The sequence below is a fragment of the Prosopis cineraria genome, unplaced genomic scaffold (assembly GCF_029017545.1).
Source record: "Prosopis cineraria cultivar Desert tree isolate PC_DT_omini unplaced genomic scaffold, ASM2901754v1 PC10, whole genome shotgun sequence".
Taxonomy (NCBI): domain Eukaryota; kingdom Viridiplantae; phylum Streptophyta; class Magnoliopsida; order Fabales; family Fabaceae; genus Prosopis; species Prosopis cineraria.
This window is the reverse complement of record NW_026555341.1, coordinates 11169278-11194300: the sequence shown is the minus strand read 5'-3', so window position 1 is coordinate 11194300 and position 25023 is coordinate 11169278. Positions and strand designations below refer to the sequence as shown.

Below are 25023 nucleotides of genomic sequence, written 5' to 3'. Positions count from 1 at the left end.
ACGGCGCCGTTCACAACATACTTGTGATGTGAATTTATTTGCACACTAAAAACTCTGCTTAAATTATATTTATAAATTATTTTTACCAATTTTATTAATATTAATATAATAAAAATATAAATATAAAAATAAATAAAATTTTAAATATAATATTCAACTGAAAAATAAAAAAATAAATAATATAATATTATTTTTTCTGTCATTCTCCCTCTTACTTTTTAAAAATAATTTAAAAATTTTAATTTAAAATAAAACAATCTCATCAACTAATAATTTATAAAATAAATCAAATTATATCTTTAAAAAATAATTAATATATTTTGGCAAAAAATGATTAATATTTAGAATTGAAGGAATATATATTATGAACTTCCTATGAGATACATTCTTCTAAAAAAGATTTAGCTTTCAAGTTATAAAATATTTTAAAAAATTTCATTGAACAAGTCTATCTCAATGTATTATTACCTTTTTTTTTATTTAATCTTCGTTTCCCTCTTATTAATATATTAAATAGAAAGTATTTTTAAAAATATATGTTTTTGTTTTTTAAAAAAAGATTATTAAGTGTATTTATTAAAATTCATTGATATATAAAATTTTATCTAAAAATATTTGAGTTAAATGAGTAAAATAAATTCTAAACTCTTACTCAAAAAGTACCATGGACTCTGAACTCTTAAAATATACAAAATAAATTTTAAACTTTTAAATTCATAGCAAATTGAACCTTAACTTTTTCTTTTTTAATGCCATTATCATTTATCATGGGTCCTAGTTAATTAGCATCAGAAACCCTAAATTATTACATGAATAGCATCTTAGACCCTTAACTTTAAAAATTTGAGCAAATTATTCCCACTATTTATATATAAAACGTTAACCATTGTATAAATTAAATTAGTCTCAGCGTGGTTTGCCGTGGTGAATGTATCATTCGCCGTGGCAAACAATCCATAATTTTATAAAATAATTTTTTTATCTTTTTTTTTGCAATATTTTTTAAATGATTGGTATTTCATGCTTCCGTAAAATCTTATAATACTTAAACTTTTTTGCAAATAAGATCCCAAGCTCTCACCATTAAATAAATAAATGTTATTTAAAATAAAATTAAATCAGAGTTATAAAATATACAGAAGTATGAGATACCAATTATTTAAACAATATTCCCAAAAAGGGGCAAAAAAGTAATTTTATAAAAGTATGGTTCATTTGCTATGGCCATAAATGTATTCACCGTGACAAATTATGCTGAGACTAATTTGATATACATTAGGGCTGCACAAAGGACTGGACGGCACTGGACTTCACCCTAACCCGAAGTCCGGTCTCTTTCATGAAAAAGACTGGGTTAGGCAACCCGTAGTCCAGTCTTGTCCAGTGATAACCCGAAGATTAACAGGACCGGACTTGGTCCATAGGACTGGGAGACTGGTCCTGTCAGTCTGGTACTCACTTAGCTTTTTTTTCCTCTTTTTATTCTATGAGAGGCAATAATCCATTCCAACATAATAAACTCAATTAAGATAGTAAAAATACTTATAATAATAATAAATCCATAATAATTTCTAACAATAAGAAAAAAAATATTTTTGTTATAGTCTAAATTATTTAAATTTATAAACTTTAATAAAAATAGTACTCAAAAAATTCAACAACACTATATTACAATAACAATTTAGAAACAAACTTAATAAATTTTTATGCAATCATCTCCTTAGCATCAATTACACTTTAAACATTTGTCAAAAATAAATTAATTATAATTATAATAAAAAAAATTAATAGGACTGGACTGGACCAAGTGGTCCGGATGCCTGGTCTCTTGTCCAGTCCAACCCGAAAAAATAGTCTGGTCTTTTTAGTCCTTTTGGTCCTGAAGGACCAGTGACTATACAGACCGAACAAGACTGAGACCATCTCGGGTTGGACTGGACCAGACAGGACTGGGAGACTTTTGCACAGTCCTAATATACATAAACAGTGGAAGAAATTTACTCAAAATTTTAAAATTCTATTCACGTAATAGTTTAGGATATGTGGTATTAATTGAGGCCCACAATAAATAGTCACAATAAACAATAACAGTGTTAAAAAAAATGATAGAATTTAATTTGTTATAAATTTAAAAGTTTATAATTTATTTTGCACATTTCATAAGAGTTAGGATCTAAGTACTTTTCAAGCAAGAATTTAAGATCTATTTTGTTCAACAATTCAAAATATTTTATAATTTGAGAAGACCTGTGTATAATGCTTGTTCAGTTATTTTAACCAACGTGAGCCAGCCAGTGGCGCGGACTGAATTAAGAATAACGAAACCTTCCTTCTTGGCTTCAACGTGACGTTAGATTAACAATTGAAGGATAATTATTAATAATTAATTAATGATTAAATTTTGCTTTCGCAAATTTGCTTCCTAACCAACTTCTTGATCATGACTATCTGCCTGCTAATTGGCCCGGTGTGGTTAAAATGGTCCCTCGTGATAATCTAATCTAATGTGACCATGGCCAACAGTCTTTTAAATTTTGAACAAATCTAAATGACCCCACAATATCTTTGGTTTTTGCTTTTTGGCCTTTTTTGACCCAGCATTATCGTACACGTTTCAGTAAAGATAATTTCACCCGTATTTAATCTAATCAAACTTTGATTTGATCCTTCGATGCCGTGCATGCTGGCGACCTGGGCAACCCACTATGAGGACAGTGCCAACCAAGTTTCATAAAGAAATGAGGTCAATCATATCATCCACCCAGGATTCAGGAGGCCTCGATGACTCGATCCCCGATATTTGTTCTTGCATCGTGCTTTTATGGAAGCTGATTTGTTTTAGGCCTTTCGCACTTTCATGGAGAATGAGGTCTCACTCACCCCAGTTTGCAAGTATAGTTGGTAATGAGTCAACCCACATGTCGCAGGTCGATCCACAATGGATTGTGTGTTTGGTAAGATGGATTGGCATAGCCCATATCATGCGTAGGTTGTAATTTTACCAGTCCGTCAATAAAAACATAATTTTTAAAATTTTTAAAATTATAAATTCACCTCTTCTTGTTTTTTTCAGTAAGAAAATATAAATTAAATTAATGAACTTTGAAATAGAACAAGGTTAAAAATCACCTTGTTGACAGGCCACTTTATAAAAAAGAATAATTCTTAATGGATCAAATTTGAGAGAATAAGTTTATATTCATCATGTGAATCAAAATTCTTCCAAGGGTAATCTTTCTTTTGACATGCATTGACGGCAATTTCCCGTTGTCCTATCATTTACAATGATTATTAATAAAAGTTAAAGACAAATATTGTTAAGAGCAGGAGTTTACTTGCCAAATTTAGTATTCACTCATGAGCAATTATATATTATTTTTTCAAGGGTTAAATAAAAGGACAAACTAAAACTTTTTATTCATTATTCAAATTTTAGACCTATCAATCCTACAATAAATGTAGTTTATAAAGAAATTTTTCAAGCTACAGCTTGAACAACAATAATTGAACCTCTTTCTCAAAAGACATGAATACATATTTTTGTGTCAAAGAAATTTGAACAAATTTCAGTTTTTAACCAATCTCCATCTATCATTTATTCATCTGGTTCTATTTATAAGTCACTTTTAACATATTTTATCAGTATCAAGAAACATCTTAACACTTATTAATTTTGTCTTAACATTTAATAAGTTTTTAACGTTGCAATAATAATAAATAACATATTTTTTCTCCAACATTTAGTGAAAGGTTAAAAAAAATTTATGATAAAAATTTAATGACATAATTTATAAATAGGATAAAAAATTTTATTTTTTTTTTGCTCTATAAATAGGACCAAAGGGAGTATGTTCATTGTCTTTTCTTTCGTAAATGTTATTGCAATGAAATCAAACTTCACATATCAATTGAAGGAATCATAAGGAACACGTCTTCTATATAGTCAATATAACAAACTAATTTTAAAAAATTGTGCTAATCTCAAGCATAAATTAAGTAATGTTTCATTCAATGGTTTTTGCCGTCAACAAATGAACCTTCCAAAATATAGCAACAAATTGCTTTGGAGTAGAAAATAATAACTTTTTTTAATTAGTCAACATTATTATTTAAAAATTTCATTCTTTTTTTTAAATTCATTATTGAATTGTTATTAAAAATATATGTTAACAAATATTTGTTTAGTCTAATAAGATAATATTATTATTTAAAATAATAAGATGATATGATGTAAACTCTCATTTTTTGTTATGCACTTTGCAATAAAAAATAATAACAATTATTATTATGTAAATGTTTTTGACTTAAAGTACTTTTTTTTTGTCAAACCCATGCATTGCACAGAATTCATGCTAGTTTCCCCCCTTCCGAAAAAACTAATTATTTAAATAACAATAAAAAATTTTACAACCAAGTCATACTTATTTTATCACTTAAATATCAATTAACTTAATTTCGTGATCTTTTCATTTTTTTTATCTTTACATGATTGATCAATAATATATAGATATGAATTAATAGAGAAGCCTTGTCTATCACTTTTCTTTTTACCCTACTTTAATATTTTTGCTATAAAATTGATACTCTAATTTAAAATGTTAATTATTTTTTAAAAAATATTATGATGATTTAAACTGTAACTATTAAATTACTATTCATAATAAATTCAGTTCATATTATTTTAATGTTTTGATCTTTGTATCTGTTTTTTTTTTATGTTCAAATTAAGATGATAATATAATATATATTTAACACTCTATAAATATGTTTATTTTTTAAATAAAAATAAGTAATTTTTTTTGTTATTTTAATTAGTACTATTTTGAAAATAAGGTCATCTAAATGAAAAATGAGAAGCATTCTTATTCTCTTTTATATCATGCCCAATAGGTCGGTATTCCTTGTTTTTTCTCTATTTTCTTGTATTTACTTCTCAGTGATCAAGTGGTCCTCCTCCATGCTTATCATCGAGATTGAAAAGAACAGTGATAAAATAAGCATAAAATATTATCATATTTTTTCCAGAATCAAGAAACACTAGGAGAATAATATCATTTGATATCCTTACTTTTGCTTTTAGTTTTCTACGTTGAACCAAACATCTGGAACCTTTTGCAGTGTGCTTGGTACAGTGGAATGAATTATTGGAGAATGAGAATAGACATGTGAATAATAACGTTAATATATTGTTTAATATCTCAAGCATTACTTCTTCAATCTCATTTATACAGGACACATTTTAAAAATTTATTTAATTTTATTTATAAATTATAGTACAGCTTTTCAAACAATATATAAAAAATATTTTTAAAATTATTTTTATAAAAGAACAAAAATAATATGACATTATTTTTTAAATTTTTTTATATAAGAACGTGTTTGAAAATTTTATATTAATATTAATAAAGTTAATAAAAGTGCATAAAGAGATCGCAAAGCATATGTTAAACTAATGCAAGGACATTTTTAAATTATCATATTTGATAGAGTAGAAATATAATAAGAATGTAAATGATATAACAACAATTGACCAAATTACCCTTCACAATAATATTATTCAACTAAAGAACCTGGGCAAATTTGGAATTGTGCACTGATGTCCAGAGTGAACAGTAACATTCCACCAATTTGTTAGAGGATTTTTCTCTAGTAGATAAGCAATGTAATATAATTCATTCATATATTACTATTTCACTATTTTTTTCTATCATGCACATACATTCTTTTATTGAAGTCAGATCCATTTGAGATACTATCAAGTATTAAATTTAGTCATCTCTTCTAGTAATCCTTTGTGTTAGTTACTATTCTACTGTTTATTTATCCATTTCAGTCCATTCAGTTCCTATGGACCAAACATGCAAGGTTTTGGCAACATTGTTCACGGGCCATGCCAGGGATATTTGTACCAAATGATCCGCTTTTAAAAATAACTACAAATCTTGCACCCCAAAAATAATTAATTTAATTTGCTGCCATATTGTCTCAGAACCTGAACAAAATTTGACCCGTTGCATTATGCCACATGAAGTATTAGAATGACAAGTAAGGAATCATAAAAATATTAATATCAAATTAAGATATTTTTAATACTAATATTTCCAAATTCAATACTCCTTCTCCCATATTCTAATACTAAAGCTCTTAATTTAATATTAATTTTTTTGATAAGGTGGTTACTTGTCATTTTCCTATATTGTCATTCGCCCATGTAAGGTAGAATATCTGTGGCATGGGTGCATTAGATTAAATCAAAAAAAAAAGAAAAAAAGAAAAAATCCAATGACTCTTTTTAACCAATCTTTTTTTATAGTAAAAGAGCATATTAGTCTCTAAATTCAAGAGTATTTGAAATTTTAAACTCATTTTTTATATAATATTTTCTTTTAATTTTTAAGAATTGTACAATCTCACATTTACTTAACTATTAATTGATCAGAAAATGATAAAAAAAGATAAAAAATTGCAATAAAAAACTCAAAAATTATAGAAAGTGATAAAAAAATTATTTTTTTGTGTAAATTTTGATGTTCTTCTCTGTTTTTTTGATCAACTAATAGTCAAATTTAATTTTTATCAACCATGGAGGCTAAATTACATTGTTTTCAGAAGTTAAATGAGTACATTGTATAAAAAAAATTAAAGATTTCAGGCTCCCCTAAATCTATTGTTTAGGGATTAAATTGCTCTTTTATTCTTTTTTAATTATTGCACTAGTTAAAATATTAGTTCGAAAATTCATGATCCAAAATGGTAGTTGGGTTCCAAAATATTCCATGACAAGAATTTCTAAAAATAAAAATAAGTTGTAAATATTGATTCAAATAATTACAAATTAAAATTCTAGTTATAACATGAAACTTAATTTGAAATTTAAATATTTTGTTAGTTAATAATTGAAATCTCTACATTTATAATTATCTAAATCAATGTTTTCAATCAATTTTAAGAAAATTCTGTCAAGCACTTAGTTGTTATTAATTAAATATTTTAATATCTAAATGCTATTATCCCTTAATTAATAATAATCAAGTTTTTTCATCATACCAATAATAAATTAATAACGCTTAACAAACTTAATATATCTTCAATCCTACACACACAACTAGAGACAGCCGCATGCAATGCACGGGTTTTCCAATGTATCGCGAGCAAAAATACATCTTCACACTACATTGATCAAAGTGAGTGTAATTTTTTTTTTCCACAAAGTGAGTGTAATTTGTTACTAAGAAATGTTTGATCAAAGAGCATCCCATGCTGTTGTGATTTTTTTTTTATGTAACATTGTCCATAATTTAAAGGTTGAAAGGCTTGATTCTCTGAAATATTTATTTGGACACAACATTAGTAGTTGTCGCCCTTGGTTTCTTATCATCACCATCCACCAAAATCTCAAGGCTATCAATAATTCCAACGCTTGACACTGCCACATATGGTGGACCACGTGCGTGTGAGCACTACTAGTCTTGGCAAATAGAGTCAAAGTTGTTTGTAACTATTGACTTTGATTTTTATTTATTATTATTGCAAAAGAAAGTATAATTAAGAATTATCATTTTTGCATGCAAGAAATCACCTATTTTAATGAGTTTATGTTCATTATGCGCAGAGGTTACTTATATTTTTTGAGAGTCAATTTGATAAAATAAAAGTTAGATGGATTAAATATAGTAAAAAAAAAATTTTAACTATATAATTACCAAAATGGACAATTATTTTACTACACTGTTTTGAACTTCTAAAATGATATATAGAGTGAAATAAAGAAAATCTCCTGAAATACATATGCTTTCTAGTGTTCTATACAATTCACTTTCGAAAAAAATTGACCATCCCTTTTACAAGTCATTTTAGATGGAAAGATAAAGCATTAATTATTTTTGTAAATGACTAGAGTGAACGATTACATATAAAAATATTTTTTAAAACAATATATTTAATAAATATAAATTAAATTATTTTAAAAACCAATGTTTAATTTTTTTTCTTAATTTTAGTAGAATTAATTTATGTTTTGACACTTTTGCAATTTTTTTAAATATTTAATCTAAAATATATGAAGAATTATTTATTGTTAATTATTAATTATATTCTTCTTATAATAGGCACTGTCTTCCTGCTTTTAATAAAAAGTGAGGACTAAAATATTTCATTTAAACCATCTTATTAGGTGCTAAGCACAAGCCTAGTGTTGACCCCTACCCACCCGCACCTGAATTGTTGCGCTATCTTCACGCTACCTACCTCATTCATCCCGTCCGACAGAAGTGTCTCGGTTCTTGGGTCCTCATTCCACCTAATTAAATTGTAGTTATCGGTTTTGGGTTCTTTTATTATTTTGAGGAATTCAAAACCACTCCAAAAATTTATTTATAAGTAATTCTCTTTCTATTCAAAATTATAAAATATTTTTAATTAAATTTTATTCTTAATAAAATAATTATTTATTTTTAAATTAATTTTATTTTTTATATTTATTTTCCTTAAATACTTTATAATAAATATAAATCATTATCAATGAGTGCATTTTTAAAAAAAGAAAAATAATTATATCTTAAAATATTAAAAAATGCCTTATATTTTTAATGGAAGGAGTAACTTATAATAGTTTTTATTTAAAAAAAATTTATATTTCTATTTTAATAATTTTTACATTTGTCTTTATTTGTGAATAATTTTTTTGAATGGTCCTTAAATATGATTCTTTCTACTATTATTTTAGTATCACAAAAAAAAAATATTTACATGCCTAAAATATCTTTTCAATTTTTTATAATAAACTATCTAAAACATTTTAGAGGTTGAAACATGGTGCTCCGAACTTTTTAAATTTCATATTTCTCACAATCAAAATGATTAAATGATTTTATATATTACGTTATTTTTCTATATATCATTAACCTTAATATTTGAGGTTAAATTTTGGCCAACAAAATTGAAGTTTGAAGAATCTTTAGAATGTTGAAGGAGAAAACATAGGGTCATTTATTCTATTTTTTTTTTTTTGGCCAATAGCGCCATCTATTTTTTAAAGAGTTCATTTGTGAAAAAATATAAATTAAATTAAAAAAAGAAGCATTTAGCCCTGTATTTTTTATTCTTTTTTTTTAGTTTAGCTTGTTCAATTTAATGTGTCATATTTCATCCATTTAATTTGTTGGTCTTTAAACTTTTAAAAATTATAGGAAAAACTAACAGACTGCTTAAATGATTACAACTTTAAAAATTCGTTGAACCAAGAATTTAGATTCTGAATTATAACAAAATAAAATTTTTTGAGACCGAAAGATAATTTTTTTTGATTAAATTAAAGAAAGAATCATAACTAGCTCTCACATTAAAAAATAATTATTATAAAATTGATTACCTACTGAACTAAATTTAAAAAAAATCTTAAAAAGATTTCTTGAAAAGACAACTTCAAATAACAGTGTCATTGAGAGCCTTATATTAATATTACATGAACGAGTATCGATCAGTTAATATTAATATTTAAAATGAAATATCTAATTTGAACATTATGTAAAAACATAATATGTTACATTATTTTGGCGAAAGTAATAAATTTGATCGAGGATTATTTTTTTAGAAACATTTGATAATTAGAACTATCAAATGGTGTGAAATAAATTATCAATTTTAAAAAACAAAATGTAACACCCTCAAATTTACAGACCGATTTTTCGCAAATTATTAATTTAACAAATCCTTTTTTTTATTTTTTTTCATTGAACCCTTATCATACCCTTATCATGGTAGAAAAATTTCTACCATGATACATCCAAGACAATATACCACAGGTCTTAAAATATCTCAAAAAGCAATTAGAACCATGAGGAACAGACATGATCCTCATAGTATGTTATTCAAATTAGGTCATGAATCAAAAGGGATAGACATAATCCTCTTGGACATATAAATGCATTTAATAAAAAGGATTAGAGTTTACATGCTCCATAGACAAGATATATCCTAAGTTGGCACAAGATACATTGTATAATCCAAAATAAGAGGCAACGTAAAAGATGGTGTCTCATACACCATAATTACACCTCTGGTGCTTTCTCGGCCGGATTCGCTCCTGTAAAAATATTAACCACGGGGAATGAGACTTAAAAGTCCCAGTAACCAAAAATTAATATGTAATGATGCATGCGGATGTAACTAATCATGCGATTGCTAAGTGGGCACACAAAACATTTAACCGAACAATACTTTCAAACAAACCGAACAAATATTTAATTTGCATGACTGCACCTTATATCCTCCTTTCGTCATGGTCGGACGCCAAATCACCCGGCCAAAGGTGAGTTGGACCAAGCGACACGCCACTCATTGGGTCCAACGAGGGCTTACCACGTGGTAATAATTAACCGAACAGAAATTCCCATTAACACCATACATTAAAATACCCTGACAAGTCATGCATCATTCAAATATCCAAACAGGAATATATCCGAACAATAATATCTCATCATGATAAACAAAAATAAATTTTTAACCCACTTGGCAATAATTTCAAACAAGTATATACAGTATTTATTTTCAATAATTCATAATTTTTCCAAACAACAAAACAACACATAACCATCACAAATACACCCATCACAACACATTAATAATGGTTACCTTGTGTCTTGAACAACAAGTTCCCCTTCACAACTCCTTTTTCACCACTATCTTTGTCAATATAATCTACATAATTATTTCACAATACTATATATTAATTTTACATTAAAATAAATAACTCTAATTTAAAGAGTTAGAAAGTCTTAAATCTATAGTCCATATTAACACTAATTTAAGATTTATGCCTCATTTAACTTCTCAAATTCTTTTCTAAAATTCTCGTACCCTAATAAACTATTTTTTTTATCCTCAAATCACTTCTAGTATCACAATTTCATCCTTCTATATTCTAAAAATTCGTCCAAAAATAAATTAAATTTTTAAAATTATCCTGAAGCCTCAAATCACCTTTCTATAACCTCAAAAATACCTATTCATACTTAAATAAATATTTAATAATCATAGGTTTATCCCTACATCTCAGATTCCACATAAATACAACCATATAGATCTAGATTTTAACTCAAAAATTCTTAAACATGAGTTTCAACCTCAAGAAAATATTCTATAATATTTATTATATCCCTAAGAGTTTTAACCTATATTTTTAATCCATCATATCATCAGATTTACTATCCTATAGAAAAAAATTCTAATCAAAATATTTACTCTATCCTACAAAATAATCATATCACTAGAAAGCTAATATTATTTAAAAAATAACTATAAAATTAATTTTGTAATTAAATAAATTTTTAAATGCTAATCTAAACAGGAAAGTTAGAACATACCTGAAGAAAAAAGAAAATAATCCCCCCTTGCGAGAAAACGCCGAGCAACGTGAGAGGAAGAGAGAAAAATAATATAAAAATGGGATTGTGAGTCCCAAAATTATATTAAAAAAAAACTATAGGTTTGAATTTAATTATTCAAACCTTTGGGCCCAAAGTTGCAATTTTCTCTAAATTGCATCTTAGCCTCTCATGCTTCCTAATGCACACACCCCCTCCTTTTTATACATGAAGGCACCTCTTCTCTTCCCTCATCTAACCAATGTGGGACTTAGAAACAACAACCTTCCACCCCCCCTTTTTTTTTGTTCCTTCTACCTTCTCTTTTTTTTTAACACACACATAAAAAAAATTATTTATGTATTATATCTTAACTAAATATTGCTTATGTGGTTTTAAATTTAAATTTTTAAGTTCATAATTAAATACCTAATCATAATATTATTTCTAAATAACCTCAAATAATATAAATTCCTATTATTATCATTTTTTTCCTCAAAACCTAAATTCCACAATTTCTTTATTATATAAAAATCAGGATGTTACACAAAACATTCAGTAGTTTACCGTTAACTTTAATCGACAGACGTTATATGAAGCCCGCAAATGGCTTGTGGCATTTCACGTCAATATGTGCAAACATGTAAATTTAGTTATAAATTATTTTTCTAAGAGTACTGAAAAGCCTTTCATATAAAAAATGAAACATCTAATGCCTTTTCATCAATTTTGACTAAACATTGTTTATTTTCATACTCACGAGATCTATAACGTGTCAATCTCTTTAATCTTTTAATCATAGTTTCTTCTCTTAGTTCAAGAAAAAGAGGCTTAAAGAGTTTTCATTTAAAAACATTCACAATAACAATGCTGATGAAGTAGAAACTTGATTTTATTATGCATGGAAGAAGCTTGATTCTAATTTAATTTAACCATAAATTATTTCTTCTATTTTGTTGGCATTATCTTTATAAATGTCTTCAAATAAGAACTCTTTAAACTCCTTCTTTTTGATCTGAAATTGAGAACGAAAGTAAGAAAATTGAAAAGATTAACTTATAGTGGGTCTCATAAGTTTGACAATAAATAATGTTTGGTCAAAATTAAGAGGAAGATGCTGGACAATCTGTTTTTTATAATAGAGACTATTCAGTGCTATTTAAAAAATAATTTGTAATTAAATTTATACCTTCACATATCATTTGTAACCTCACATAAGATTCATTAGGTGAATTTAATAGTGACTTACTAAATATTTTATTTTTAAAAATTAAAAATTCATTAGGTGAATTTAATAGTGACTTACTAAATATTTTATTTTTAAAAATTAAAAATTTATTTTACATCATTTAATAATTTAAATTATCAAATGCTTATAGGAAAAATAAATGACTAAATTTACATCTTTATTCAATTATTTTCATGCAGGAGACATGTGAGAAGGAAGGAGGGATGAAGGTGAACGAGAGGAAATTGCGACACAATCGCATCCTCGTGAAAGCGAGTTGTCATTCTCATTCGATGTCCTTTCCAAATAATCTTTGTGTTAAAAAATATAAATCAAAATATTTTTTATAAATTTACATATTTAAAAATATAAAATATTTTTAATATTTTAAAATATAATTATTATATTTTTTAAAATATTTTTAATAAATAAATTATTTTATATTTATTTTAAAATAAAATATTTTATTAAATATAGGTAAATATAAAAAAAAGTATTAATTTTAAAATATAAAATTTAATTAATAATATTTTATATTTTTTAATAGAGGGGTAAGGTTGCACTCTGCGCTCCGTCGGAGGCCCAAGCTTGCCTCCTCATTTGTACGGATCATTGATACCTGCATGTTTACCATTTACATAGCTCGGGATTGGAATTCAACGGCACATTAAATGAAGCATTTTTTTTTTTTTTAGTTCACAAGGAATGGGAATTTTAATTAATTCCAATTTAATATGTATTTTGTATTTATATAACATCAACATTTTTAGAAGCAACTTTTTTATGTGTCATAAATTAATATTTAATTTCCAAACTCATACTTCCTCTGTTAAAAATTATAAAATATTTTTTTAAAAATTAAATGTTTAAAAATGTAAGGTATTTTTAGTCATTATTTTTTAAAAAGTACCCTTATTGACAATGACTTTATATTTATTGTAGGATATTTAATAGGGATAAATATAAAAAGATAGTATGAGTTTGAAAGTATGTAACTATTTTATTGAGGGTGAGATTCGATTAAAAATACCTTATATTTTTTAATAAAAAGAGTATTAGTTTTGTATAACTGCAATAGAATAGTGATCATCTACTATGTTAAAGTATTAAACAACGTATTTTTTTTGAATTTTATTGATCACCTTGTATAATTTAAAATATAAATTTCTTTTATTTTAAAATATAAAAATACTATAATAATGGCATATATAATAGGAAGAATTTTAGCAAAGAACTCTTATAAGGGTTTAACATTAAATCTGGAGAATTTAAAAATATATTGCAAAACCAAAATATTGAATTGAAACATGTCTTATAAATAAATAAATAAATAAAATTCTTCATACCTTATAAATACTCTCTTTATCTCATTTTAGAATATAGTTATTGAGACAATTTAATATTCAAAAATATAAGATGTTTTAAAGAAAAGTTTCATCAAAGATAACTGTCCCAATATTATCTCTCATGATTTTATTCCTCAAACATATTTATTTCACTCAAATGCTCTTTTATTAATACTGAGTATTTTTAAAAATTTATAAAAAAATAAGATTAGAAACCATTTCAATAAATAAATTTTATTAATATAAGTAATTTTACAAAAAAATTCAATGAATTAAGATGGATGATTAAAAAAATTAGTTAAGTATAATAATTATGTCTAAAATTAAAAATTCTAAATGAAATTATCCATGTAATTAACTAATTATAAAACAAATTTACTTAATAAAAATAAATATTAAGTGAGATAATTTTTAAAAAATATGATAAATATTTTTTGAAATTTTTAATTTTGCTTACAAATAAAAAAATACATGGCAATTTTTTTAATTTTAAAAAAGGGAAGTATGAGTTTTTTTTTAAAAGGACAAGGACGTCATTTGATAGTAAAAGGTCCCTGAATTGTGATTGTGAATTCACATCCTTTCACGCGCGGAGGAGTCGATTGCGTTGAGAATGAGAGGTCGAGACCGGGAAGGAGTAGGGAATTTCCCTCACCAATTTTTCCCTCTCTTCCACATAAAAACACTTCCCCCAAACCCGCAAGCCTCTAAACTCTAAAAGCACATTCTCTATCTCCTGATTGGAGGCTTTTTCGTTTTGTCTATTTTTGCTCACTCACAAGCCTAACAGTAACAGCGACCAAAAACCAACAACAACGAGGCACCCACCCTCGCCTGCTTTGCCCTTCGTATTCCTTAATAAGGAAAGAAATTTCACCAACGACATCTCTCCTTCTCAAGTCGCCCTTATCCGCTTTCTCTATTTCCTTTCATCCATCCAAGTTTCTTCCTCCTGTCTCCTCCTCGATCCCCCAACACGCTCCTTCCGTAACTAGGGTTTCTCGTGAGTTTCTTAGCTAAATTTGGCTATATGCCTGCAGTTTTACCTCACCTTCTGTCCCTCTCCTATTAGGCCTGCACTTTTGCTTTTGCTTCACTCAAGGATATACCACAAGCTGCTTCTGTAGTCAATTCTTCCTTCAACCTTGGCCAATTCTTCCTTCAACCTTGGCCTTTGCTTTCTTCCTATTGTCTCTACTCTTTTAGGTGGGCTTCTTCTTCCGCTCTATGTTGGTTCGTTCCTTGTCTCGTTACTCTCTCTTGATACTGAAACTGTTTTCGGTTTTCCTTTTTTTTTTTGTTTTCCCTTGCAAGTTTTGCTGGTGAGAATAAGGGGAATCTAATGGCGCGGGAGAAGATTCAGATTAAGAAGATCGACAACGCTGCGGCAAGGCAAGTGACGTTCTCCAAGCGACGCAGGGGGCTCTTCAAAAAAGCTGAGGAGCTTTCTGTCCTCTGTGACGCAGATGTTGGCCTCATAGTCTTCTCCTCAACTGGAAAGCTTTCTGAGTACTCCAGCACAAGGTGTCTCTCTCTCTCTCTCTCTCTCCCCCCCCCCTCTCTCCCTAGCGTTTTTCTTGCAAAGCATGTCTCGAGATTGTTGGGTTTCGTTGCTTGGCTATTCGCATTGCCGGTAGTTTGTTTTTGTTGGTAATGTCTCGAGTTTCCGATAACCATAAGTTCGACCCTACATTAACAGAAGCAATATAGCCATCACCATCCCTAACTGGAGAGAGAGGGGGAAAAAAAGAAGTGCGTTAATTTTTAAACGTTTGCGTGGAAGACGATGTATTATACCATGAACCTTAGATTTTTGATTTAATATGTTCGGCAAACAAAACTGGAAAATGAGGTGTCCTGAAGCTACAAACTATATGGCAAATCTGATGTTGGTGAACCCTTGAAGATTTTAGTTTGGGGTCTTGAGTTGGAACGCCAGTACAAAGAAGCTATATAAGATCGCAGGTCTAAGAAGGTTGTAAAATATTTATGTTATAAATACTTCTGAGTTCTGAAACATCTTGGTGCAATTATTTATTACACGCGATACTAGTTTCGGTCGTATTTGATTTCAACTTTTTTCTAGTTCATTGTATGGCGTCGTACATTTTTCTGCTGATTTGATGTTTTTTACACACGTTGATGGTCGCGGCTGGATGAAGAAAGAACATGACATTAATATCTGAGCATAATAATACATATTCGCAACCAGCCAAACAAGAGCTTGCCAGACAATATTCATAGAGCGTAGATAGCGAGGAAGCAACCAGAATTATATAACTTGTTAAGCTAATAAAGAAGCCTAACTTTGATTAGGCCATTATTTGAGCCAAAAAAAAAAAATGAGGTTCGTTATGATATTTACAATAGGGGGAACTTTAATCACTTAGTTGAGAGACATATGCCTACGTTTCTTGTTTGATACATTTAGAAGGTACACAATGATGCTTCGCTTTCATTTTAATCTTCCTTTAGTGGTACTTATGTTCGGTAGCAAAAAATAATTAGTGGTGGTCGAACGAAAGTTGCTATAGCTCAGCCATCTGCAATAATAATTGAACTTGGCTACCTTTACTCCTCTCCTTTTTGCCTACTTGTTCGTGGTCCTGATAGAATATCGATGGATCATCTACAGTGGATAGCAGTTGCCCGCATTTTTATCAAGTGATTAGAATCCTGAAAGCCATTCAAAGGGAAGATTTTCTGACTGAAACATTGAAAAATGTGATTATAAATATAGTGGGAAAGCTTGATGTGCAGTGCCCTTGTAGTAATGCATTATTAGCATCCATCACGTCTGCAGAAGAAGCAATTCACGGCCATTTTTTTTAAACATTTTATTTATTTTAATGCATGTCAGTAGAGGTTTGAATCTGCACCTACAGATTATCTTCAGACCCTACGGACAGATCTGACGTGACCAAATGGCTTGCATTTCAGCACTTCCAAATATGCATGATCTTAGCTATAATTCAGTTGAGTTTGTCATTATGTCATGTAACCCTATTATTCGTTTGACTAATATATTTGTTCCGAATTATAAATTTATAATTGATATCCAATTTGCTTGTGTTCCACTTGGTTTGCCATCGTTTTGCACCAAACACTCCCTTGCCTTAAGTGATTATGCTTGAGTACTCCCGGAATTTCCCGCTGCCTCAGCGTACATTTTGAAGCCACTTGAATCATTTATGGCAGATATTAAGTGATAAATTTATGAAAAGAAATGTCTGCTCATGTTAGGAGGGGGCAGTAGACGAAGGGAATATGATTTGGAGAGCTGAATTCAGCGGAATGCGAGGAGGGGAGGAGAATGGGGCATTACTGGCGTAGATCTTAAGTTGTTCAAAATGTTGAAACGAATCTTATGGCACTGATTCAATGTCTAGATGGAGTATAAGTAACAGTAAAAATACGTATCAAAGAGAGGTTCGGGTTAGCGGTGGAGGGAAGAAATTATAATAATTACACATACCTCGTGTAATTCAGTTAGAAGAGCCTATGTATCCATGACTGGGTATTCTAAATGGAAAGCATGAATTTCGATGTCTGTTCTCCGTTTTTTGTTTTCGCAGTAGAAATGTAAATCTATATATTTCCATCATGTCAAGGCGTCTTAGAGTAGTGTCTACTGTTCTTTTGACGCCTCTTGGTTTTGTGCAAGTGGAACCTTAGTCAACATGCACCTATGATTTGTCTTCTAACATGGGCACATCCCAGAATGTGACTATGATTATTTGTCTTTTGAAGCATGAAGGAAATGCTCGAAAGGTATCATTTGCACTCGAAGAACATATCACACCAAGAACAACCGTCTCTTGAATTGCAGGTCCGTGTTCTGTGCTCTTATATATATGTTTCGTGCCTGCAAAATATAATAATAGAAATTCGGGTTTGTGCAAAAATGTAATCGTTAAAATGGAGAGATCAACTTCACGTTTGCATAGGTTATTATCTTTTTTTTTTAAATTATAATTGAAGATGCATTATTGTCCTTCATTAATTGACCTTTTCATGTCTATTTTAACAACTCAGCTATGGGTTTCCTGCGTTCAATTCAAACTATAAGCTATATGGTTGTACCAAATTCTGACATATTTCTGAACTTTTTGTTAGATCCGTTTCGTTAGAAAATATTTTTTCCTCATATTTTCTGCTGAACCAAATGCTACTTAATATTATTAAGGATTATTTGTCTCTCGGTATATAGTTAAGATTTTGTCTCAATCAAGTGGTGGGTTCGATAAAAGGGGATAGTTTCACCTTCATGGTTATTTATGATGGTAAAAAAAGAACCTTGAGGTTACCATAACTGGCGGAGAAAATGAAAAACGGCAAAATGAGCAGAAGGAAAATATATAGGAACTGATTTGGTCGTCATATAAACTCCTGTTCTGAAGGGCTTTTGATTTATGCTCCCTTTTATTTTCCTGCTTAAAGAGTGCTGTGTTGTTTTGTAGCTAGTTGAGGACAGCAACCGCGCCAACTTGAGCAAGGAAGTTGCTGAGAAGAGCCGTCAACTAAGGTATATTCTCTCAGTTCCTTGAAGTAATTTCTTTGTCTTGGTAATTGAGATTAAAATGTAATGCGAAACGTGTAGACAGATGAGAGGAGAAGATCTGCAGGGTTTAGATATCCAGGAATTACAGCAACTAGAGAGGTCTCTCGAATCTGGATTGGGCCGTGTAATAGAAAAGAAGGTCTCTTACTTCATCCTGCATTGTCCTCCTTAAATCATTGCCTTAATGGTAAATTTAAGCTAAATCTTAAATGATTAATCTCAGGAAGAGAAGATAATTACTGAGATCAGTGATCTCCAGAGAAAGGTTAGTAACCGGTGATTATATGAAGTCTGTTACTGGTCACTTTTTTTTTTTCTTTTTTGGGCCAAGGGGCTGTTGTTGGTCTTTTGTTACTTGTTTGGTGTTTTATTTATTTCAATATGTGAGCTTATGTGTTAACCCTGAAACTCAGGGAATCGAGTTGATGGAAGAGAACGAGCTGTTGAAGCTTCAAGTATGAAATCCTTCTCTGGTCACTCATCATTCTTGCTTTATGGAGAGACTTGTGCTTGAGTTTCTCTTTATCTTCTGCCGTTAAATCTGGTTTGTGCAATTTCTAACAACAATGCCTGTTGCTATGCTGGATCCAAGGTGGCAAAATTATCTGATGGCAATAGGCAAGGTGGTACTGAGTCCGACATCCTCACTAACGAGGAAGGCCAGTCATCGGAATCTGTCACTATCATCTGCAACTCCGCTGGACCTCCTCAAGACTCTGACAGCTCAGACACATCGCTCAAGCTGGGGTGAGTTCATTCCTATCCTACCGCAAAATTTCTCTTGAGAAATCGTTGTCTGCCGGGATGGGACTGCAAAGAACAAGTAAAGTTGATGTGTTAAAAATATAACAATATTCGTCGAAAGATTTATTATACTGAATTTAGTTATTATAATCTCACCATTTCATTCATTTAAGGCTGGGTACATGTTCACTAGGGTTTTGGAGGAGAGGGGGAGGTGAGTTTCTAACGAATTATTTTTAAAAAAATGATAAATGAAATTATGAAAATTTAATAAAGAGAATATGTAAATTTTAAGAGGAAGGAAAAATTGATTGACATTTTTTAATCAAACTCCTATTTTTTTAATATCATAGTAATTATAATCTCCCTTCCAAAACGTTGAAACTAAACAGTCATTAGAATTTATTCTTCGAGCTTGGACTATCAGCTTAGACTGCTAACAAACTACTATAATAAATTGCTTTGCAGGTTACCATATGCTGGCTGAACGGAATGTGTAGGAGATATCCTCATATGATAAAACAAGAGAAGGAAGGACATAGTGTACATTTCGAAATATGGAGCTGTACTAGTAATAAATGAATTCCATCAACTCAGAACTTGTTAATATCACAGCGAAAGTCAAAAGAAAAAAAAAAATCTAATTCCACTATATTCGTCTTTGAAAAAAATACAATAATTGGTCTCTACATTTCGAAAACACAGAAAAAATTTTAAGAATTAAAAGTAAAATCTGGTAAAATTATATGGGTTAATGAGTGCGTTTTCCTACATCTTTTATTCCGTGATTATTACCGAAAATGTTAAAAAGTAAATTTGGGATGCTAGGGGTCTCCGTTACATATTCCTCTCAAGTCATGCCCTGTTCGCTAGTACGTGAAATTCCCAGGTTCCCGCCATATAGATAAAAAGGAAAATTTATATAAGGAGATGCAATCTTAAAGAATAATTTAATTTTGACGGATGTAATATCATTATCAATTATCATTGGATATCAGTCAGTATATTATCGACCGTCATCAATATTAATTGAGACATTAATGGATACGAATGTCAGTCAAATTCTTTATAAGTATAGACTGTAGTAAGTGGCAGCATTCATTTCAACTATTTATAGTATACTTTTTCTAGTCTTAAACATAAGATTTCTGGCCAAGTAATTCATGAAGACTAAGAAAGATTGGCTATGTTTACTGAGAAAGATTGAGTATGTTTACTATTTGTCATTATTGTTAGAGATGCGAAAATATTGGATGAGGGAGAACCAAGATAGAGAATCTATATTTAGAAGAAAAGCAAAATTTTCAATTAGGTTTTCTATTCAGGACGCCATAGGAGCACTACCTTCATCGATGTTCCCCCAATTTGGTTAATAGATGTAGAAGTTTTATCACGTTGGCAAATTGGTTTAAACTAATTTGATGGAAAGACAAATCTAGTGCATGCCTAAATCAACAAATCAACAAACTTGAATCTCTTAGATGCCAATACTGAAAAGGTCCATAGATGTATTTTTGTGCATATGATATCAATTATCAGCCATAAAGATCATTAAATACGAAAATGTGGTGTCCTAATAATGAATTTGTATGTGCGTGTGGATATGCATTAGATTGGCGGGAGTACTTGAAACCGTTTAAAAGAAAAGGAGCATTATAACTTTTCATTTTGTTAACATAAATATTTGATTTCTTTTGGTCCATTTCTCTTGTTCGGCTGTGTAAAATTTCCACGAGGGCTTTTCCCCTCTAGATTGTGGGATATATTTGGAAGGGGGGAGTGGTTTCTTTTGTCCTTTCCTGACTCCCTTTAGTTTATGTTGAAAAAACAAAACTACTCTGCAATGCTTATTCCTCTATCTAGACTTTTTTTAAAAAAAAAAATAAATAAAAGATCAACTTAAAGTATTAACAATTAAATTATTCAAATACAGTTATATAGTTAAAAAATCAAGGAGAAAGACTAAAATTAGTCATCTTGTAAGACATTAATATCAAAGAACTTGAAATTGGAGAGGAGATTGGAAATATCCACAACTATTAGACGTGTTCAGTGCTCTTACTCATTGCTTCGTCGGTGTCTTCGTCCTCTCCCTCTCCGGCGGTGTGCTCCACCGTCTCTCGCCGCAGTTCAGGATATTCATATAATGTATTCGGAGACACCCATACAAAAATCATTGAATCTGCATAATCTATATATACAATCTATTCACAAGAATCTATATATATATAAATGCGTCCTTCAGATTCCACGTTCTCTCATTCATTTCTTTCCTTATCAGATGGACCCAGCAAATCCTCTTTGGGAATTTCTCGTTGTAGTAGGAAAAAAATAAATTTTATATTCAATACTTCTTTCTTTTGGCTTGTTTTTGCTCTGGACCACGGCATCCAATAAGTGCCAACATCGAGACTTCTTTTTCTTTTTTTTTTTCTTTTTTTTTGTTTACCCTCTAGAATATTTATCATATACAATTATATCGAGGGAGAGTAATAATTAAATCCAAAAGAATAAATTAATGTTAGTTAGGTTTTTGATAAAAAAAAATTAAAAGCTAAATTATAAATATTGATTTAAATAATTATAAATTCAGGAATTACAATTATATATGAGACATTTAAATTCTCAACATAATTCTTACTTTGCATTTAAAGTTCAAAATTTTTATTTATAATTGTTTGAATTAATATTTACAATTCATTTTTGAGAAAAAAATTAATAAAATGTGTCATTAAGTTTTGAATTTTTGGGAGTTTATTACCATTCCCCCTTAGTTTTTTTTTTCATTTTGCTTCTACTATAATTTTGAATCATTCAAATCAAATTTTCACACAGCAATTATTTTATACTTTGAAAAACTTCCAAATTTGAACCGACATATTCAATCTAACAATCAATAAAATACAGTGGTCTCTCCACTATGAAGTAAAGCTACTTCTATGATTTCCCAAAATTTCCTGTCGAAAATGTTGTTCGCACTAAATGACTGAAAACACAATAATTTGATAAACTTTTTTCCTATGTTGATTTTTTTTTTTCATCAAGTACATGGATTATCAAGAAGATCATACATTCTATGGAAATGAAATTGAAACCAAATAAAGGCACTCTCATGGTTGACCAATGACTAATAAAGACTTGACCTTGTCAGATTTACTCCCTTTTTGACTTTGAGAGGGCTTTCTTCCTCTGTGCAAGCATGTATCTATACATGTGAGGACTACCTGCATAAAATGAAGCCACCCGATCAGTTGCAACTTACATGGGGAAATTACAAATCAGCCAAATGATTTTTATTAGTTAGATGCTGGATTCGTGCCTGGAACGTAGATTCCTAATGCAACAATTGCAGCATAGAAGTAATCGAAAGAGAAGTTCCATTTGTTGGGCATCCTCACGCAATACTTGTCAGAATTCTGCAAAATACTCCTTCTCATTAACTTGAATTCCATAATCATAACATAAGAAACCACCAAATCAGAGTTACAGCAACCAATAAGCATTATAAGAACAAGAAAACGATCAATCAAAATAAGCCATGAAGATAAAGACAACAGATAACCAGCGGACCTAGACCATCCACTAATAAACTTGTGAACTTGGCTTTCTAAATTCTTTACCTTAATAAATGGCAAGGCAATGTATATTAGACCAACTTCACTACTGATGCCGGTTGGATACAGCAACAAGAAGGTGCTGTATCTGCAAGACAAAGATTGATGATGTAGTCAATATAATGCAACATAGGACTTGCTCATACTCATAACTACATTCTATCAAGCAGGCACAAAATTAAACTCTATATATACCTGAGCCACAGTAGCCATGAAGGGGCAAAACCAAATGCTTCTTTCAAGCCAAAGAAAGAATAACGGATTATCTGCAGTTATAACAACCAAAAAGTAATCAATATTGATATTCCTTAGGCCTTCCCATAGAAAACAAAGATATCCGGTCACCATAAGAGCGGGAATCACAGGATAAGTGGGGCCACCAAACAGTTTTTGATTTCGTGATACACACAGGATTTATGCAATCAAATCCATGGAATGGCATCTTATGTAAGGCAGGGATACTTCAGAAAAATTTGATGATCACTATGAATTTGACTTTCAAGGTCATGATTAAGAGAGAACAGCAATATGAGAATATATCTGCATTTCTGGACGTGACAATTGATCTCCTCTTATCATATTTGCTTTGTTTCTTTAAACTTTTTTGGCCACATATTTGTTTGTTAAATATAGCACGAATTTATCAAACTATACAACAAGAAATTTCATAAGTCTCTTGGGCCTATAGCTATTGTTAGAGGCTTTCTTCAAGAAGGAAAAAGATATGAAAGGTTCTGACTTGTCAATTGAATTCAGAGAAAACATACACAAACACATATCCTATGCTTTCCTTGGACTTTAACAGTCAGCTCGTATAAGGAGAATTAACCCCATACACCAGTCATTTTCTCACATATAAGTAATTGAGTACTGCCAAGCATAATCATAGTTAATAGCAGGTAGCAATAAATTTTAGAGTTTGTAACTTCCTTTCCATCTGGCATGATAGTGGAAATTATGAACCACACAAATAACTAATAGAGCAAAAGCAAACCATCAAATACCATTAAAAAAAAAAAAAAAAACAGTTACCATCCTAAGGCTGTAAGTAGACGCATTTTTTTATATGGTAAAATAAAAAAGACAGACCACAAACACAGATTGTGTGTGTATAACTTAAAGTTGCAATCATGATACACATACCTCTGTGAGAGACCAGCTGATTAACAGGGAAGTAACCAGTATATGATTTCGAGTCTGCAATTATCATCATGCAGTTAATGTTAAACAACAGTATATGGCTGAAAGTTGAACAAATGATTAGTTTAAAATGGTTAAATTTGCACTAACCTCAGGGAAACTATATAAGATGCCCCAAACTAGGTACAACCTTGAGCCTATCTGTGGCAAGGTTGCTGAAACGGGAGAACGAACCAGCCCTTCACCGTTGACAAAATAGAAATCCATTAACAAAGTGACACTCAAAGTAAATCCCTGTCTTCATTAAACTACGATAATCAGAATTGACAACACACTACTCACCTAATAAACCATGAAGAATCTATCACGCCAAGCAATTCAACGTCGCACCCAAAGAAGAGGAAAGAGAGAGAAATGAAGGTCAAGTTTATTGTCGTAAAGAAATTCAACATTTGCCGAGGAAACAAACAGATAGGTATGTCCACAGCTAAGAAAATTTAGTTCTTCTCCGCAAAATACCTCTGACACAGCAGCGGTTTGAGCAAAAAGCAAAGGCTTTTCAGCCGCATCGTAAACATGTTCATGACCTGATTCCTTCAATGTCTTCAAAACTAGATACAAAACTTGAACCCTGCGCGAAATTGGGAGAGTTAAGTACTTTCTAAAGAAATGAGACAACGGGACAGATCTGTGGGAAAGAGAAAATAGGGATCGATACCATCCAAAGCAAACGGTCCAGTTATAAACGGATAGATAGAGGCGCCTGAGAACAGAGAAAAAACCCGCCATTGAAGAGAGTGATGATTGACAACAGTAGTAGAATTACAAGTACTCGAGATCTGTATCTGGATGGGAGACAGATAGAAGAGCAATTCTACAAATAGGCAATGAATGTTAAAATTGATGATTTAATAATTGTTGGGAGAAAAAAGCTGGTTTCTGGTTGCTGAATTAAAAGGGTCTAGTTGGGCAGCTCAACGACCCAACTACTCGACGGCCACTGGCTTCGACGCCGGAGTAACAAAAA

The 25023-nt window shown here is 30.0% G+C and overlaps 2 protein-coding genes and 1 long non-coding RNA gene across 3 annotated transcripts; 1 reads left to right on the top strand and 2 right to left on the bottom strand.

Moving 5' to 3' along the window:
* Nucleotides 1-9886: 9886 nt before the first annotated feature.
* On the bottom strand, nt 9887-11658 carry LOC129321601 (uncharacterized). Its single transcript, XR_008596041.1, has 3 exons — nt 11364-11658; nt 10633-10698; nt 9887-10084 (listed from the first exon to the last, which is right to left on the bottom strand). It is a non-coding gene; the product is annotated as an uncharacterized LOC129321601 (long non-coding RNA).
* A 3060-nt stretch (nt 11659-14718) lies between these two features.
* LOC129322235 (MADS-box protein SVP-like) lies at nt 14719-19894 on the top strand. The gene is made up of 9 exons (XM_054968406.1): nt 14719-15143; nt 15252-15461; nt 17688-17766; nt 18398-18462; nt 18538-18637; nt 18722-18763; nt 18912-18953; nt 19091-19245; nt 19711-19894. The coding sequence occupies exons 2-9, from the start codon at nt 15280-15282 to the stop codon at nt 19727-19729; spliced, it is 684 nt and encodes a 227-aa protein (XP_054824381.1). The 5' UTR covers nt 14719-15143; nt 15252-15279; the 3' UTR covers nt 19730-19894.
* A 2269-nt stretch (nt 19895-22163) lies between these two features.
* Nucleotides 22164-25023, bottom strand: LOC129322236 (very-long-chain (3R)-3-hydroxyacyl-CoA dehydratase PASTICCINO 2A). Its single transcript, XM_054968407.1, has 9 exons — nt 24715-25023; nt 24516-24627; nt 24339-24357; nt 24147-24235; nt 24000-24053; nt 23052-23122; nt 22863-22944; nt 22562-22658; nt 22164-22466 (listed from the first exon to the last, which is right to left on the bottom strand). The coding sequence occupies exons 1-9, from the start codon at nt 24783-24785 to the stop codon at nt 22396-22398; spliced, it is 666 nt and encodes a 221-aa protein (XP_054824382.1). The 5' UTR covers nt 24786-25023; the 3' UTR covers nt 22164-22395.

Bases quoted from the DNA above. Each gene is read 5' to 3' on its own strand.
- LOC129322235 (XM_054968406.1), top strand. From the start codon at position 15,280: ATGGCGCGGGAGAAGATTCAGATTAAGAAGATCGACAACGCTGCGGCA. The intron at 15,462-17,687 runs GTGTCTCTCTCT...TGTCTTTTGAAG, and splicing joins TCTGAGTACTCCAGCACAAG to CATGAAGGAAATGCTCGAAA. The intron at 18,954-19,090 runs GTATGAAATCCT...GCTGGATCCAAG, and splicing joins ACGAGCTGTTGAAGCTTCAA to GTGGCAAAATTATCTGATGG.
- LOC129322236 (XM_054968407.1), bottom strand. From the start codon at position 24,785: ATGGCGGGTTTTTTCTCTGTTCTCAGGCGCCTCTATCTATCCGTTTAT. The intron at 24,628-24,714 runs GTATCGATCCCT...AATTTCGCGCAG, and splicing joins TGGACCGTTTGCTTTGGATG to GGTTCAAGTTTTGTATCTAG. The intron at 22,659-22,862 runs GTAAAGAATTTA...AGTATTTTGCAG, and splicing joins TTGCCTTGCCATTTATTAAG to AATTCTGACAAGTATTGCGT.